Source organism: Microcaecilia unicolor, chromosome 3, assembly GCF_901765095.1.
Source record: "Microcaecilia unicolor chromosome 3, aMicUni1.1, whole genome shotgun sequence".
NCBI lineage: Eukaryota > Metazoa > Chordata > Amphibia > Gymnophiona > Siphonopidae > Microcaecilia > Microcaecilia unicolor.
Window position 1 is genome coordinate 69,436,122 of NC_044033.1, and position 18,356 is coordinate 69,454,477.

At 41.9% G+C, this 18,356-nt stretch overlaps 1 protein-coding gene across 6 annotated transcripts in view; it reads left to right on the plus strand.

Annotated features, from left to right (window-relative positions):
- ESRRG (estrogen related receptor gamma) overlaps positions 1 to 18,356 on the plus strand; it is a 1,192,991-nt gene that overhangs the window by 1,050,507 nt on the left and 124,128 nt on the right. For all 6 annotated transcript variants that reach the window (XM_030196026.1, XM_030196025.1, XM_030196029.1 and 3 more), the window contains one exon: positions 6,651 to 6,761. In XM_030196026.1, coding sequence (XP_030051886.1) covers positions 6,651 to 6,761 — 111 coding nt within the window. The remainder of the gene's footprint in view (positions 1 to 6,650; positions 6,762 to 18,356) is intronic.

Below are 18,356 nucleotides of genomic sequence, written 5' to 3' on the forward strand. Positions count from 1 at the left end.
TTCAATTAGGGAAGAGCAGCCAGGCTTGTGTGAACCAACAGAACTTAGCTTCTTAAAAGTCTTGAAGAAAATATTTCCATATGCATCTTTTAGGTTTTATGTTAATAGGGTAAAGGACAAATTAATCACTATAAATTAAGCGTTGGCATCCAGGCCTTCATAAGAATAATGAGAGGATAGAATAAGTTCAGTGCATGACTACTAATATGGAACAGGGCCTGCAATGCAAAGCCTAGTGTCTTCCATAATTCACAAAACTTACTGGAGGAAAGAAAAGGGAGAAGTGACAAAAACATTCAAATATTTAGAAGTGTTCAATAAAGTATGAGAGAAAAAAAACATTCAAGGACAATGGGTCATAATATGGAGCTGGAACAGAGAGACTTGGGAGGAAATTTGAGGAAATATGTCTTGTTAGTTAACAAGCAGTATGACATTCACAATAATTTGTAACCATTTTTTCTTGTTCTATCAGTTTATACCTTCTTTGATTGATGTTCAAATTAATTTAACTACTACTTACTACTACTTAACATTTCTAAAGCACTACCAGGGTTACGCAGCGCTGTACAATTTCACAAAGAGAGACAGTCCCTGCTCAAAGAGCTTACAATCTAATAGACACGTGAACGGTCGGCCGCTGACCAGTTAAATTGCTTGTTCAGGTCTATCCACTAATATTCATTTGCGCCTAATCGGTATCACCACTGAAAATTAGCAGTTAGCACCTAAGTGAAAGCTGGCTATTTTGGTGGTGTTCCAGGGGCGGAGTCGACACTTAACCGTCCAGGATAGCCACATAAATGAGACCACATAAAACACAGTCCTGTCTTTAAGTGGCAACCCACTGCCACTTAAGTTCTGAATATCGGCTTAACCGACCATGTGTTAAATGGCGCCGCATAAATCGGATTTTCAATGCCAAAGCCTGGAAATGACCTGGCATTGAATATCCGGGAATAATGGCGGCAGCGGTCGGTAAAACTCTCACCAGTGCCAGCTGAATATTGACCCCTCTGGTTTTTTTAGCATCACAAATTATTTACAGTTAAATTGTATTGTTGTACTCATGGTTTATGGGCATATTCACTTGATAAACCACACTTCTTTACAAGCTTAGCAAAGCAGTGTACAGAAATAATAATTACCATAAATGAACAAAAAAACCATGCCTTTTATGACATTAACGCCACATCAAAGTACACACTATGACAAGAACATGCATAAAGCTCTATAAAATAATGAGTGGAGTGGAACTGATAGACGTGAATCACTTGTTTACTGTTTCCAATAATAGTAGGACTTTTGCCAGAGAATGTGGTAAAAGCAGTTAGCTTAGCGGGGTTTAAAAAAGGTTTGGATAACTTCCTAAAAGTCCATAAACCATTATTAAGATGGACTTGGGGAAAATCCACTGCTTATTTCTAGGATAAGCAGCATAAAATGTATTGTACTGTTTTGGGATTTTGCCAGGTACTTGTAACCTGGATTGGCCACAGTTGAAAAAAAGGATGCTGAGCTTGTTGGACCTTCGGTCTGTCCCAGTATGGCAACACTTATGTTACATAAGAACATAAGAGTAGCCATACTGTGTTAGACCAATGATCCATGTAGCCCAGTATCCTGTTTTCCAAACAGACTTGTTTATGGATCCGTGACATGAAAAATCAGCCAGTCTCAACATTTTGGATCTGCTACTTTAGTCGCCTTTTCCCAGAGACAGTCACAAATGCTTGGATTTTTATATATATATATACTCAAAATAAAGTATTTAAAAGTTATGATTCCATTTATTCATTTTTACAGGCTTCTGGGAGGGGTAGTGGGGTGATCATAATTTTTGAAGATATGAAAATCTCGGGGTGGGGCAGGGGTAAGTCCTTGGCGTCTGAAAGTTAATAGAGTATGGCAAAAAGCCAAAGATTTGTCTAGAATGCCTAATTTCTTTGCACTAGCCTTGGCTAAGAGACTGAGAAAGGGCTTCTTTAAGTTGCGCTGCATAGCTGATAAAGTTGAGTACAACACCTTGTACGCAGAGCTCTCATTCTGTTTCCACAGGGCTGCTCCTTGAGCAGAAATAAAAGGTTCCAGGTTTCTCAGCATCAGCTTATAGATGGCTGTTTAAAAATAATGGGATCTTGGGTGTTGTTAAGCTTAGGGCAGCCTTGCCAGACTCATTTATTTCCATTCACCTTTGTCAGAACCATAGACAGAAGACATTCAATTAACAGCTTTCACCTGTTGCAAATGACCTAATTTATATTGCTCTCTGCCAGATAAAGGCATGGTGCTTCCTGGGTTATAGCACAAAACAATAGTTCTTACTTGAAACAGTTCTTTCAATGCATAGTTGACTCACAATTTATTCTCAAAGAGTTGAGTATTTCATGTAATTTTTTAAGCAAGTTACTGCCACTATGAATGTAAACATACTAGAATGGAGGAGTGGCCTAATGGTTAGAGCACCACTCTTGACATCCAGAGGTGGCTGGTTGAAATCCCACTGCTCCTCCTTGTGATCATGGGCAAATCACTTAACCCTTCCCTTGTGTTCTTGGGCAAGTCATTTAACCCTCCATTGCTTCGGGTACAAAATTAGATTGTGAGCTTACTAATGGTGAGGCATCCCACAATACTACTTTTGACATCTCGTGACCCCCAAGTTGTCTCTCAGACCACTGAGCTTCTAGAACTCTGTCCCACATGTTTGTTTGAAAAAGGTAATTTGTGGTTCCCCATCTGCTTTGTATGGAAAGAAATTACAGTGATTTTATTTATTCTACATCAGTGAAAACACGTGAACAGAAGAAAGCTTTATGCTTAAACATTATATGTTATTTAAATTTGTCTCAGTAAGTTTATGAATTACTTCATAACCATAACATAGAGGCCTGTACAGTGAATCTTATGCTAAACACTAGTGCGTACGTGATTAAATAACAATTGATGGAATGAATTGTGGCCTGTTGGCACTAGGGGGGTAATTCTCAAAAGCTCACTGAAAGCTAGGTGCTGGGATGATGCAGGCTAAGTGCCAATTCGATAGCAGCAATTACACACATAACTGCTGTTATAGAATTACGAGTATAAATCCATACTTTCATGCCTAACTTTTGTGTCAGTGCCAATTAACCGCTAATTAAGGTATATGTGTAATGGGTAGCATTCTATAACATATGCACACAACTTTGTGTACTAACCCCTAGATTCTATATAGGGCGCTTTGAATTGCACTTCCAAATTTGGATGTGCACCCAATTTTCACACGCAAATTAACGAGCAATAGCAAGCAATTATCAGCACTAATTGGCAATAATTAAAATTTACACATGTATCTTTTTAGGTGTATTCTATAAAGAGGTGCATGAAAATCCTAGAGCATGAATCTGAAAGGGGGCGTGGTCATGGGAGGGGCATGGCAGGTCAGGGCCGTATCTAAAATTTATATGCGTTATTGAATTTGTGGGGTTCACGCCTAATTTAAGTGTGAGACTTTACACCAGGCTTTCATTGGTGTAAATGCATGTAAATTTTATGATTGCCCGTTCACCTCTCCCTTGCCTTTACACGCTAATCAATTTGCATTCTAAACTTATAGAGTACTGCTTATTGTCCAGCTAGCACTTGCACACATAACCATAACTGTCCTGTGCCTACATGCTAGTATTCTATAACTTATGTATGCACTCAGTGCGTAAATTAGGCACCAAGTTATAAAAGGAACGGGTAAACCCCTTCTTTAATCCCCACACAATAATGGCTACAAGTTATTAATATGCATGGTAGAAATCACTCAGACTAACTGAGCCAAAGTGACAGGGTGAATTAGATGGATTTCATACTTCCACCTGGCTGAATGCACAAGGTGCCTCTGAGCCCCGATGCCCCACCCTCCCTCCAAATCATCCACCATGTCTCAGTTCCTCCCCCAGACCAAAGCTGTAGCCCCCTGCTTATGTTTAGTAGATTCTTGATACATCACCTCTCTGTGGTACAACCAAAGCAGTTTACACGTGGGAATGGGATGCCCTGAATCCCCACGCCTGTCCTATTATTTATTTATTACATTTGTATCCCGCGCTTTCCTACACGTGGCAGACTCAATGCGGCTTACATAGTAACAATATAAAGAATTACAAAGTCGTAAGAAGAATATACAGTTTGTAGTAAATGCAATATTAATGGGGTTAACGGATAAGTAAATTGAACTGGGTGCAGAAGGAAATGAACGTTGGGAGGTAGGTGTAGGAAGTTGGAGAGGAATGGATATGGGGTAGCAATAAGGATAATGGGAAACATGGTCAATGTGTATAAACAATCGTCAATAAGAATCATGTGGGCAAGCTTTGTTTAGATTGAATCGTTAGGGTAGGCTATGTTGAAGAGATGGGTCTTCAGTGCTTTTCTGAAGCAAATTATTATTTGTTACATTTGTATCCCACATTTTCCCACCTTTTGCAGGTTCAATGTGGATTAGATATTACAGTTAACGGTGTTAGAATAGAATGGCACATACTATGATAGCATGTGCCATTCTCCCTCCCCTCCCCCATCAGCAAACAAGATGAAGTGGCTTTGTGGTCCTGATACCTCTCAAGCCCCCAGTATGCATAATGGGGCTTGTTGGCCCCAATTTCATACCGACCCTCCACCCCAAGGATCACGAGTCTTCAATGCCCTATTGTCATTGTTGGGTAATCCCCAGCTTGCTCCCCATTTATATTCTACCTCTTCCAAAGTGGACTAACGATAACTGAGGTTGGAGTAAGAACATCTCATTTCTGCCCCACTCAAGATACTGGCAGAGCTCATGTGCTACTTTGCCTCACAAGCTCATTTAGGGCTGTGGTAAAAGTGAGCACCCAGGTCAGAAGGCTGCAGACTGTTTTCATAACTATCAATGCCTGGTTCAGTGCAGGGGTACCAGGCTAGCCTGTTCTGCTCCCACATCTTTCTGTCTTTGAGCATCTGGGCCACAGTGCCCTTAGCAGTTAGATGCACTAATTTTTGTCTTAACTTCCCAACAGGGAAGCAGGTGGAGAATATGTGTTCCATTAACTCAGAGTTAGTTACCACTGTTAACACAGCAGATAAAATACTCTGTTTAATGCCACATCTGCCGTTCAATTAACCACAGTTAAGAATTTTTCTTTGCATTAACTGATTGGCAAAATGTTGGGAATACCCTCACTAGTTAGCACAAAGGTTTTTCAATTAACCGCACATTAATTTTGGCTATTAACCATCAGTAACTGCAAAATATTGCCATAGTTAGTAAATTTGCGACAGGACTAGTTCAGCAATATACTACGCTGCAAAATATGCCAACATATTTCACAGGACCCTACAGAGATTTTTACATGGAAATACCTTTAACACAAGGGGATCCCACGCGTGTTGCTCTTTTAGAGGGCAATTTACAAAAATACATTTGCTTTCTCACACTCAGACTCAGTGATGTGCACTTCAGGAAAACATGCAAACCCTGCACCACGTGGACACGGTCAGTTTTCAAAAAGATTTCCCTGCTAAACTGTGGAATGTAGGTCCAGAGGTACTAAGGTATGATAAAATGCACTATTTTACCACACAATAATTTATCACTGGTGAATCTTAAAAACTAGACTGGTTATGGGGTACTTCAGGACTGGCTTGAACAATGGTTCTCAATCCGTTTCTTGGGATGTACCCAGCAAGTCAGGTTTTCAGGTCCTCCATGAACAAGATAAATCTGCATATATAGTTATTATGAATATCCTGAACACTTGACTGACAAAGGTGTGTTCTCCAAGCACTGGTGTAGCCACTTTGGGTTCAGGCCCACCCAAAATTGGTGCTGCCTTAGTGTGACTGGCAGAAATCCCCCAACCCCGGCAGCTGAAGACCTCCTCCCAATTTGTGGCCTGGGCAGCTGGTGGCAATATCGCCAGACTGCTGGCTCCAGCCCCCCTGCCCCTACCCCACTCATGCTGTTTTCATGCATATGTGAAACTGAGCAAGTGAGGGGGATGGCAGTGGCCTCAGCTCAGGGACACTGTTGCCAGCTGCCCAGGTTGCAAGTAGTCTGACTGGAAGCAGGTCTTCAGCTGGTGGGGCTCAGGATTCCTGCCAGCTCTGGTATTTCATTTTAATTTAGGGGAGTGCTAAAAAGGGTAAGGAAGGTGGAGGCAGAGATGAAATTTTGGGCCCACCCTAAATCAGCTACTGTATCTTGCTGTGCCACTGGTTCCAGCGACTGGTTTAACTGTGTTAGTTACCCAACGCACCTCACATACATATATACAAATGAACTTGAATGATCTTTAGCTTATATATAAGAACGTAAGAATAGCTATACTGGGTCAGACCAATGGTCCATCTAGCCCAGTATCCTGCTTCCAACAGCCAATTCAGGTCACAAGCCCCTGGCAGAAACCCAATTAGCAGCAGCATTTTAAATATGTTTAATGAAAATTCACTGGTATCTTAAGATGTGAAGACTAAGGGGGTCTTTTAGAAAGGCGTGATGGCATTTTTAGCGCACCTTAGTAAAAGGACCCCTAAGAGTTAAGACTGTACAAAATGTCATTCTCCCTCCAACATTGCTAGGTAGAATGCTGACACCTGACTCTTTTTAAAGGTATTCTGCAAATCTCTCCCTCTTCTTCCAGGGGTCCGTCTAGACAGAGTACGTGGAGGCCGTCAGAAGTACAAGCGCAGAATAGATGCGGAGAACAGCCCCTACCTGAACCCCCTGCTTGTTCAGCCTGCCAAAAAGCCATGTAAGTGCATCACATCTATCTATTTCTCTGTATGGTGCATTCAGAAATGGTGCATGCCGCTCAACACCGCATATTTAACTAATTAGAAAAATGTAATTACTAAAACAAATGCTTGTGTTACATGCAAAGAGTGAAATAAAAGCTTGCCATTTAAGGGTTGAATGGTCAGGCATGATTTACGCAGTGCAAATATTGCAGTTTCTGGTTTTCTTTATTTTCTGAAGTACATAAAATAACTCAAGTGCAATCATTAGTTCATTGGAGCTTCTAGTTTCAGATTTCACAAGAAGGTGATTTTTGTAGTTTTTGCTAACTAAATGGGTTTAACTACTCAACATCCCAAGGAGAACACATTAGGGGGCTCATTAATTTAAAGCTATGGAAGGCTAACCTATGAGCCAACTGCTGTAGTTCTGGATTACAACAAGAACAAACGACATCAAATGACGAGCACAGACTGGCAGTTTTAAGATATTTCAGAGGAACATTTAAAATTGTAGCCTGACAATTTGTATATATTGAAAGATTAGTAATTCATTATTACATAAAGGCTGTTTTTTTGTAGTTTTTGTGAGATATCAAGAAGTAGTTGGTGGAAAAGGCGGCAGCAGGCAAGAGATTACTACGTGTAACTTATATTCTGTGACGAAAACGCAGTTGCATTTGACTCAGTTTTTCTCCAGATCTGTACAGTAACCTACCACAGACCAGCTTGGTTGCCACCCAGGACAGAGCACCCCTCCCCCCTCATCCAGTCACATCTCCCCCTCCTCCAAGCAGTAAAGGAGTACATTGAGCAATCACGGAGCCACAGTCTACATGTGTGCAAATGTTGGATCTGCTGGTTCCCTGACCAGGAACATTAAGTTGATATCGGAGGGGGCAGGGGACCAGCAGAGCTGACAGTTGCACGCATGTAGACTGCGGCTCCACAACTGCTCAGTACACCCCCTTATTGCCTGCACCTGAAGTTGGCCGCACCCACTACCCCACTCTTAGTAAACCATTGCCTTAGATTGATAGCACTCCCTCCCCAGCATTCATTCCACAGCAGTCAAGAGTTTTCTTTAAATGCCGGTCACCATGGGCCCTCTATACCCGGTTATTCAGTGCTAGGCCATGCCTGGATACCAGCACTAAATATCCAGGTATAAATGAATGCTGCCACTTATCCTGGTATCAGCAAAATTCAGTCTTGTACCCAAATAACTACCCACATAGACTTAGGACAGCCTTTGTGCTGTCCTAACTTTATCCTGGTAATTATCTGGGTACAGGTCCATCCCTAGACCACCTCAGTACTATCCAGATAGTGCCAGGCCAGTCAGTGATAATATTTCTGCAGCATTTGCCAGATAACTTAAAGAAACTCCAGACCGCTCAAAACATGGCAGCTAGGCTTATATTCAGAAAAACGCGATTTGAAAGTGCAAAACCCCTCCGCGAAAAACTGCACTGGCTCCCAATCAAAGAACGCATTGCCTTCAAAATCTGCACCCTGGTCCACAAGATTATCTATGGTGAAGCCCCAGAATACATGACAGACTTGATTGACTTACCAACCAGAAACACATCAGAATCAACACGATCATATCTAAATCTGCACTACCCAAACTGCAAAGGACTTAAATACAAATCAACTTACGCATCCAGCTTTTCCTACATAAGCACACAACTATGGAACGCAGTACCAAAAGCCTTGAAATCGACGTACGACCACCTAAACTTCCGGAAATCACTAAAAACTAACCTGTTCAAAAAGGCATACCCCACCGATCCAACTTAAATGCCTGATCCCTGCAACACAACAAAACTAAAGTACGTAATGGACAAAACGCAACTCTTCCGATGTATGTTTCCCTAATGTGGCTATGCCACATGAACTTCATCTTACCACAACATCACTTTGTATTTGTTCTCCCCAGAGTCTGCAAACACCTCTCCGGTATTATGTAAGCCACATTGAGCCTACAAATAGGTGGGAAAATGTGGGATATAAATGTAACAAATAAATAAAATTAAGCTGATAAAAATTACAAGTGGCCCTAGAGAGCGGCTGCTGAATGTTAACCCCATGCGCATTTGGGGGCAGTAATTCTTTCTCAAACCCTAAACTGACCTTTCAAGTGTACATTTGCTGGAGGGCTCTTATTACGAGCGGCACCAAGTTGTGACCTTCTGGTACCTGCAGTTTAAGTTATATGGTAAGATTACTAAGTACACTGGGCCAACTAATAGGAAAATGATACTTGTCCTCCTGATCTTTCTTGTAACTAGGAAATGAATATCAGATTATGTGTAATAGATTGCATTATTTTTAATTTATAATTTTTTTGGAGAGATTGAGTTATTGAATGAGTGTTTTAGGCTTGCCTGTTAAATTTGATGCAGGTCTTTTAAATTATATTGGCTTTTTTTTTATTGTAAACCACTTAGATCTGTTTAAGTTGAGCGGTATATCAAGTTTTCTGCCAGAGACAATACCTGACTGGATAGAAAATGGATTATTTTCAAAGTCATCTTGCTCAGTTGGGATCATTATTGAGGAAAGCATACATGAGCATATGGGGGACCTTGATAGCACATAAACAGCCTTTAAACTGCAAGCAAAAGGGCATATTATCTATGTCAAACAAAAAGCAACTTGTTTTACATAAAATTAAGGCTTAAGTGAACATATGGCATAGTTTCCTTCTGCCTTTCCAAAAAAACATTATACTGATTATACATTCAATTGTCCAATCTGGCATCCTCTGCTCAGCCTGCATATACCGTTCCACCATTCAATAAATACATTTTAGGGCTGCATTAAACAGATTTAGTATATTACAATAACACTTTTTGAAAATGTTATACAATTGAAGAAACATTATTGGTTAATTTCATTAGGAGTTTAATGTGACTAGATTCAGTGATGCTGAGATTGCCCTCTCTTCATTATTTTATTTTCTCATTGAGTCTGTCTGTCAGCTGTCTTGCTTACAATCCACCACACAAGGCACTATTTAATGACTCTTTGCTGCACTGAAATTTGACGTTACTATTTAGATGTGTGTTATATCACACTTCATTTGATAGGAGCCAGATCTATGGGTGCTTGAGCACCTCCAGTATTAAACAAATTCCTTGATTGGGTCCAGGGAGAGGTCATTTCTGTTGGGTTTAGCACCCCTAATAATTTTGAAAAGTTTCTTCCTATGCATCCTTTAGGGTTTGGCACAATTGTGGTGCCTAGAAATTCCAAGGGAATACATATATTTACAGTGAGAAAAATGTGATGGTTAATCAGGTAGTTTCAATGTCAAGTTTTGCAAATTTAAGATAAATTTGTAATTGGCTCTGTTTATGCCCATCTTAAATCTGCTAGTTGCACTTTCTGTCCTCTGAGGTTTGCTCTTTGCAAAACAGCTTTGAAAAACTCTGTCACACATCCAAGACACAATAAAATATGATTTCTTTTGGAATTGACTCTGAGAACCCATCCAGTGCATGTGGTCACTTTGTAAAACATAATGATATTTATCTGCGGGATTTCATAAATTTGCTAAAATAGAAACCACAGAGAGAGTTCCCCTTGTAGTGTCACACAATCCAGAGCCTGGAAAAGTGAGATAAATCATAAAAGACCTACAGCCACTACTCCCGGAAGATGATTTACTGAAAGAGATATTCCCAGCTCCACCGATGCTGGCCTCCCAACCGCTACCTAATCTGAAGCAACAATTAGTAGAAACAAACTCCCATCAAAAACTGAGAAACTGGGGGAAAAAAAAAGAGAATGGCACACGTCTCTGTAATATACGAAGCTGCAAACTGTGCCAACATTATACCACAGGACCCCACTTACTCACATGGGAAAAACATCCAACATAAGAGGATCCTACATATGCTCATCTTCAAATGTGGTATATATCATTTAATTTAAAAAAATGCGAAGAAGGAGAGAGGGACAAGCCAGATGCTTAAGACAAGAATCAACTTACACAGGCACCATATTAAACACTGCAAAGCTAACCAGGGTGACACCTCTGTGGGAAAGCACTGTGCAAGACCAGAGCACTGAATCAATGACTTTATAGTCGGAATATTAAAAGGACATTTTAAAACAATCCAGCAATGTATGACCACCGAAGTTAAGATGACCTATTTTGATGCCCACCATGCAGGACTTAACAAAGATCTGGGTTTCCTATCACATTACATAAAATTATACTGCTTTGGCACCCTCTGATCACCTATCCATCTCTCCCTGGCTCCAATGCTCAGAAGTAAACGCGGGTGCTAGAGGCCGTTAGTGCCATGCTAGTACCTGCTTTTACTAGCGCAGAATGTTCAAAGGCCTTTACCACAGAAAACAAGAGCTCGCTTACGATCAATGCAAGTAGCATGCCAATTTAGCAGCTGCGTAGCCAAACCTCGAGGTGGGAGAGGGTCAGAGCCCAAGGTGGGGAGGGCACATTTTGATCTGCCCCCCCGCCGCTGCCCCCTTCTGCTGTCGCCCTCACCGCCCTGCTGCTGCCCATCCACTGTCACTGCTATACATCTTGGCCAATGGGGGTCCACAACCCACGCCAGCTGAACACTTCGTCCAGCGCTGGTCTCCGGTGCCGCCACATTGCCTGCCCTGCTCTCTCTTCCCCTCACTTCCAGCATGTTCCTTTGAGTGAAATTCAGCATGCTCAGTTTCACTAAAAGGAGCGTGCCGGACGTGAGCGGAAGAGAGAGCAGGGCAGGCTATGCAGCAGCTCCAGTCTTCAGCTGGTGGGGGATGGGGACCTCTGCCAACCAAACCAGGAACCTAGAGCAAATTTGGGGGCCCAGGCCCCCATGCTGCAGTGTAGTCAAAAGCATGCAAATGAGGCCATTTCCTATTCCTCTCCAATGCTCGAATAACAGCACCCAGAACAAGAGCACCCTCACCGTTTCAAACCCTACACCAGCTCGATGCTGGCATTAGGGTGTTTGTGAAGCAGCCTGGCTAGCCTTTGCCCCCATTACTTTGCAGCTTGCCGCCGTCTGGTGCACACACAGCTGCCGCTTGAAAACGTTGCTGCTTTTTGGAAATGAATGTGCCGGCATTTCCTTTCCTTCATCTCCTGCTCAGTCCCTCTTCTGTTTCCTTCCCTCCCCCTTCTCTCTCTCTCTCACATTCTCTCTCTACATTTGCACTCCCAATCCCGTGAGTGGTGATCTGGAACACATACTTGCCAGTGGAAAAGCCCGGAGCCTCTGACGCAGGCGGTGACACAGGCAACTGGCAGCTCTTCTTCCTCCTCCTCCTTCCCTCCTCCCCACTCTGGCTTTCTCAGTTTGACAGGGCATGCACAGAATAGCTGTGCTCAATGCACAACTCTTAAGCGCATGTGCCAGGCACAGTCCTCCCTCCTAATTTCCTAATGCTCAACGCTAATGGCTTGCCTATATTTGCATACTATTAGCATTGAGCATTAGGGTGTTGTTTTGCCACGCTATGCCAGCGGTATTTTTCTGGTGCTGTTCCATACAACGCCAGAGTTTTGAGCATCAGGCTCCTTGTGTCTCACCCCCACCCCCATCCCTACCTTTCCCCTTGAGACTGTCATTGGAATGCTTTTATGTTTCACTTATATATTCTTATATCAGTCATTTTTTGCTCATTTCTGACCCAAAGAAGAAGTATTGCGTTTGAAAGCTGGTCAAAAAATGCATTGTTAGTCCTATAAAAAATGTATCATCTTATTTTTTTGTTTGTTTTATTTCTATTTGTAACCTTTCCAGTTTGCTAGACATTAAAAAAAAAATTTTTTTTGAAAATGTGATTTGTTTGATGTAGACTGATACGGTGGATCCCTAAATACTTTGTAAGACAATGGTAACAGCTTTGTTCAGCCCCATTTGTCTCAGATAAGAACATGCCTTATAAATCATTGCTCATTACTTGTGTTAATTTCCCTCAGTCAATCCAATTAGTATGTTTTGTGCAACAAACATTTTTTAAAAGTTAATTTTCAGATCCTGTCAGGTAGGCATCTGTGAAGAGCTAAATTGGTCTATTTTAGAAAGTAACTTGTGCTGAGATTTCCTGGACCCTGACTGATTGTTTGTGTGTAACAAAGGTACAGCAATGAAAATTGGGTTCTATTGATTGTAATTAGGTAAACGTTAAATAAGATTTACCTAGGCACTGCTGATGGTGATTACACTTCTTCGGTAATGGGGCTTTCTGAGTACCGGCAGTACCTCCCTTTCCCTTCCACCAAAGTCAGTTAATTGTAGAACTCTAGTAAGTTAACGCCTTTTGTTATACCTGCTTGTAAACCTGCAGTACATGAGCTGCTGAGATCACACAGATTCCCTGTCCTCTGATGTTGCAGGGCTTAAGGAAGCATATCCAGCTGTTTATAGAAAGATAGGTAGTAAAGATTAATTTATTTAAACAGTTTATAGCCTATCTATTACATTATTGCTAAATAGATTACATCATCACATCAGATATTAATAAAAGACCAGAATAACGACATACAATAATCAACAATTAAAGAATAAGATATCAGAAGTCAAATAAATTAAACTAGAAAGCTTTTACACTCTTCTGAAATTTTAAGTAATCACTCTTCCAACCATGGATTAATGCATGTTAAATGAATTTTGCATACACTAAGGGATCTTTTTACTAATCTGCAGTAAGAGATGGCCTTAGCGCAGTGTTTTGTGGATCTTTCCCACGTCCTTAGGCCATTTTTTTTCCACAGCCATGAAAAAGAGCTATTTTCCTTTTGTTCAATATATGGCCATGCACTGCAGTTAACATTAGCACATGGACATTTACAAAAATTACCCCAGGCACTATTTTGGCCATCTATTTTGGAGGCAGTAAAGGCTCCTGCATTAACTGTGCGCTAACAGGTTAGTGTGCGGTAATATAGATGTGCTAACTGATTAGCACAGGAATTTCCACTCTCCACCCCTGATACGCCCCCTCAAAAAGAAAAAAGAATTACCGCACGCTTAGTGCGCATAAATGGCAAAACTGTTGTGGAATGCTCTAGCACGTCCGGCATTAGCCATTTTTGTGTTAGGCCATTTAGCTGCCTGTTAGTCCTTAATACAGCTTAGTAAAAGGGCCCCTAAATTTTTAAAAACCTCACTAGTGAACCAAATGCATGCTAATGAATTCATATCCCTATCAAAAAACCAAGTGTGGGTAAGACATCTAAATAAGGGCCCTGTTTTCTAAGCCACGTTATAGGCGCTTTAGTGTTTTTAATGCGCGTTAACCATGTACGTGCCTGCAATATCTCTAAAGGCGCCTACACAGTTAGCACGTGCAGTAATTCTAGGCGCATTAAAAACACTAACACGCCTTAGTAAACAGGGCCCTTACCTTGATACCCTGTTACTAAAGGGTGTTAAGTGCTTAGAGCCAGATTCTGTATAAGGCACCTAAAAATTCTGCGTGGTAAACATTTCCACCTAACAGTGGCGTAGCCAGACCTTGGCGGGAGGGGGGCTAGAGCCCGAGGTGGGGGGGCACTGTTTAGATGCCTCCCCCTCCGCCACCCCTGCCACTTTGGACTCCCCCCCACCGCTGCAACCCCCCCCCCCCCCCCGCCACCACCACCGCCCGCCCCCCGCCGCCGCATCAGGTACCTTGTTTGCTGGCAGGGGTCCCCAAACCTCGCCAGCTGAAGAGTCTTCTTCAGCGCCGGTTGACTCCGGTGCCTTCGTTGTGTGATCATCTGTTTCTGACGCCTTACATCCTGCAGGAGTCGACCGGCGCTGAAGAAGACTCTTTGGCTGGCGGGGTTTGGGGACCCCCGCCAGCAAACAAGGTACCTGATGCGGCGGGGGGCAGCAGCAGGGGTCAAATGTAGAGGGGGCCAGGGTGTAATCTGTGGGGGCCCATGCCCCCGTGGCCCCACATAGTTATGCCCCTGCCGCCTAAGCATATTCTATAAAGTGGTGCCTAAAACTACGCACCTCCATTTACACCAACAAAAACATGGTGTAAATCCCTGTACGTACATTTACATGCACGGGGCCATATTCTATAACTGCGCACGTAAATTTTGGAATGCCCATAAAATGCCCATTTCCCCGCCCATAGTCATGCCCCTTTTGAACTGCACTCATTAGAATGTAGGCGCAGTTCATTACAGAATACGCTTAGCAAGTAGTGCACATAAATTCTAATTATTACCAATTAGTGCTTACTGCTTGTTAAGTGCTGTTAGCGCTAATTATCTCATTAAGCCAATTAAATTATGCACGTTGTTACGGAATACGCCTGGATTTGGCGCAGATATCTAGGTATGCTATATAGAATCCAGGGGTTAATGTGTGATTAACATGTGGAAACAGACTACTGTGTGACCGCATTATGCTGTAGTTTTTGCCTGTTTCCATGTGTTAAACCATGTGTTAATGAAATTTTCAGAATTTTCCTGCCCAGGTGCGAGGCAAGGGTGGAGAGTGGGTATGGAAACATCGGTCAGGGCTCCTTTTAAGGTTGCGTTAACAATTTGCACGTGCTAAGTGCTAAGAAGCCCATAGGAACAAAATGGATATCTTAGCATTTAGCGCATGCTAATCGTTAGCGCACCTTAGTAAACGGAGTCCTTAGTGCGTCACTCTTGACACATGCTAACTGGCTAGCAAAGAATTAACATGGGACCACTTACCACTTCCTAATTAGGAGGCACTAAGGGTGAATTCTATATATGGTGTTGAAAAAATCAGCGCCAAAAAAGCATTATTCTATACCGCGCTTAAAGTTAGGCATAGAATAGCACTTACACCTGGGAATAGTAACTTTAGGTGCGCAACCTAAATGTTGTGCAAATGTATGTGCTTAAATTAGATGCATATCCCCCCTCATTCTATAACAAGACTCGTAAATGTTAGAAATGCCCCTATTCCACCCATGACCCTCCCATTTCTGCGCCCCCTTTTTGAACTCGCGTGTAAAAGAATCCAATTATCAGAGCCAATCAGCTCATTATTCAATTGAATTACATGTGCAAATTGGGTGCATGCCAAAATTTATGTGCACAATTTTTATCGACTTTAGGGATTAAGTACTTTCACGTTAGCCAAGAGCACGTACTGTGCATTAATCTTAGGGCCCTGTTTTACTAAGGTGTGCTAGCATTTTCAGTACATGCTAAAAGTTAGCGTGCACTAACTGAGTAGAGAATATTATGAGTGTCTACATGGTTAGCATGCACTAAAAACGCTAATTCACCTCTAGCGTGGCTTAGTAAACAGGGCCCTAAATGTTAACCGTACAACCTGCAGTTAAAAATACTGGAGACTATTTTCTGGCGTTTCTTTCGGTGCCTTGGATTATGTTCATGTATACGATGCCTTCATACTGCATTTTGTATTGTTTTTCCTAACTGACAATAAAGACTTCATGCAAATTACAAAAAAAATACTGGAGGAGTTCCCGTGTGGACGGACGCAGTTCTGTGGGGTTCCCGTGGGGACAGAAGGCGTTCCTGCGGGATTCCTATGGGGACAGAACCAGTTCCTGTGGGGTTCAAGTAGAAGTGTAAGCTGTACATGCACCAGCCTTTTACCTACCAAGTACCAAGTTCTTTGAGTGTTGACTCCTCCTCTGCCAGTGAATCAGACACATGTCTTGCATGTGCACACCAGATTGTTCCAATTTCAAACTTCCATTCCTTCCTTGCCTGCAGTGCTATGGCTTGAACCCAGAGAGACAGAGCGCCAACCACAACTTTTCTTTAGGTACCGTTAAATTCTTGCAGGGATGGGTGAGGATGGGTAGAGGTGGGTAAGATTCCCACGGGGATGGGTTAGATTTCTCTCCCCCTGAAACTCTCTAGTGCACACTTTCAGAAATGAGTGCATCCTTTTCTGAACTGTATGCCTTTTTTCAGACATCTGCACTATTATTGGCAAAATGAAAAACACAAACTTTGTGCATTTTTCTGCTCATTTATGGGTTTTAATGACATGGGATATTCCCATGTTGTTAGAAAAGACAGATCAAAAAGGAGTAGAGGATGGGTAATGGACACTCCAACATAGGAACTGGTGCTTAAAAGATACTTTATTCAAATACTTGTACAGTAAGACCCGACACAGATGTCAATAGATAAAAATATTCAAAGAACTCTGTTCAAAAAATTGTCCAAACATAAAGCGTAGTCAGAAGGCATCTTTGAATATATTTTGAATATCATTGTGAACCCTGAGGCAGGTGTTTCGTTATGCCGCCGAAACACGGACCATGTTGGGTCCTACTGCATAAGCATTGAATAAAGTTATCTTTTAAGCACCAGTTCCTGTGTTGGAGTGTCCATTACCCATCCTCTACTCCTTTTTGATTGGATTCCCTGCGTGAAGGTTTTTCCTGTTTGCTTTTGGCTCCTGGTTACAAAAGACAGCCCATCCCTACTATACAACACTAGTCTTTGGAATATGGACCTTTAAATGGATGATGGCAGATAAAGATCAGCATGATCCATCTGGTCTCTCCAGTAGAGATTCAACCAAGTTATGTAGATGTGCACAGAAAAAATGTTTTATGCAACCCAGCACCAACCACCACCTGTGCTAGCAGACCCTGCCATCTTGAACTTTGCTTCCCACAAAATCAATACCCAAGCTGACACAGAGACTCATTTCCCTTCTCATTTTCAAATTAGCTATAATCTCCCCAGCCACCAAAGTTAGTGATGGTGTGGTGAAAAAAAGAAAAAGATCTGCTTCCCCGTGCACATCTAAACACGGTCCTTTCTGTGCAAGTCGCAACAGCCTTCTTGGAAACCTGATGCCTTTCCACCATAGCTAGATATTTCATAGCATAGATGTTTCATTCTATGTGGAAACTTAAACATCTAAGACCTTATTTCCCGAGGGAAATATTCCGTAACTTTATCCAATCTATGTTTCTGAGCCACACAGATTACTGCAATGGATTATATGCGGGATGTAAAGAACAGCTTATGAAGAAACTCCAGACAGCCCAAAACACAGCTGCCAAGTTGATATTTGGCAAAACACGATTTGATAGCGCCAAAGCTCTCTAATTAAAACTGCATTGGCTCCCTATCAAGGAACATATTACCTTCAAAATTGATTGACTTGATAGATCTTCCGATCAGAAACAGGATCAGAGCATCACATACTTATTTGAATCTCCATTATCCAAGCTGCATAGGACTCAAATATAAATCAACTTATGCATCCAATTTCTCTTATTTAGGCACACAAATGTGGAATGCATTACCAAAGACTATGAAAATGATCTATGACCATCTAAACTTTAGGAGATCATTAAAAACCTACCTGTTCTGCAAGGCATTCTCAACTGACCCAACTTAAATGCCTCAACTCTGCAACACAACAAAACCTTAGATTGTATTGGACATTATATGTTCCTTATTATCTTTGACCCTTATTGTACATTAATACCCTCCCCTTACCTGACCCTTACTTCAAATCGTATTTGTTTACCCCCACCGGACTTGGCGATCGCCTTTACGGTAATATGTAAGCCACATTGAGCCTGCTAGTGGGTGGGAAAATGTGGGATACAAATGTTACAAATAAATAAATAGCTATTCCTAATTCTATCTTCCATTT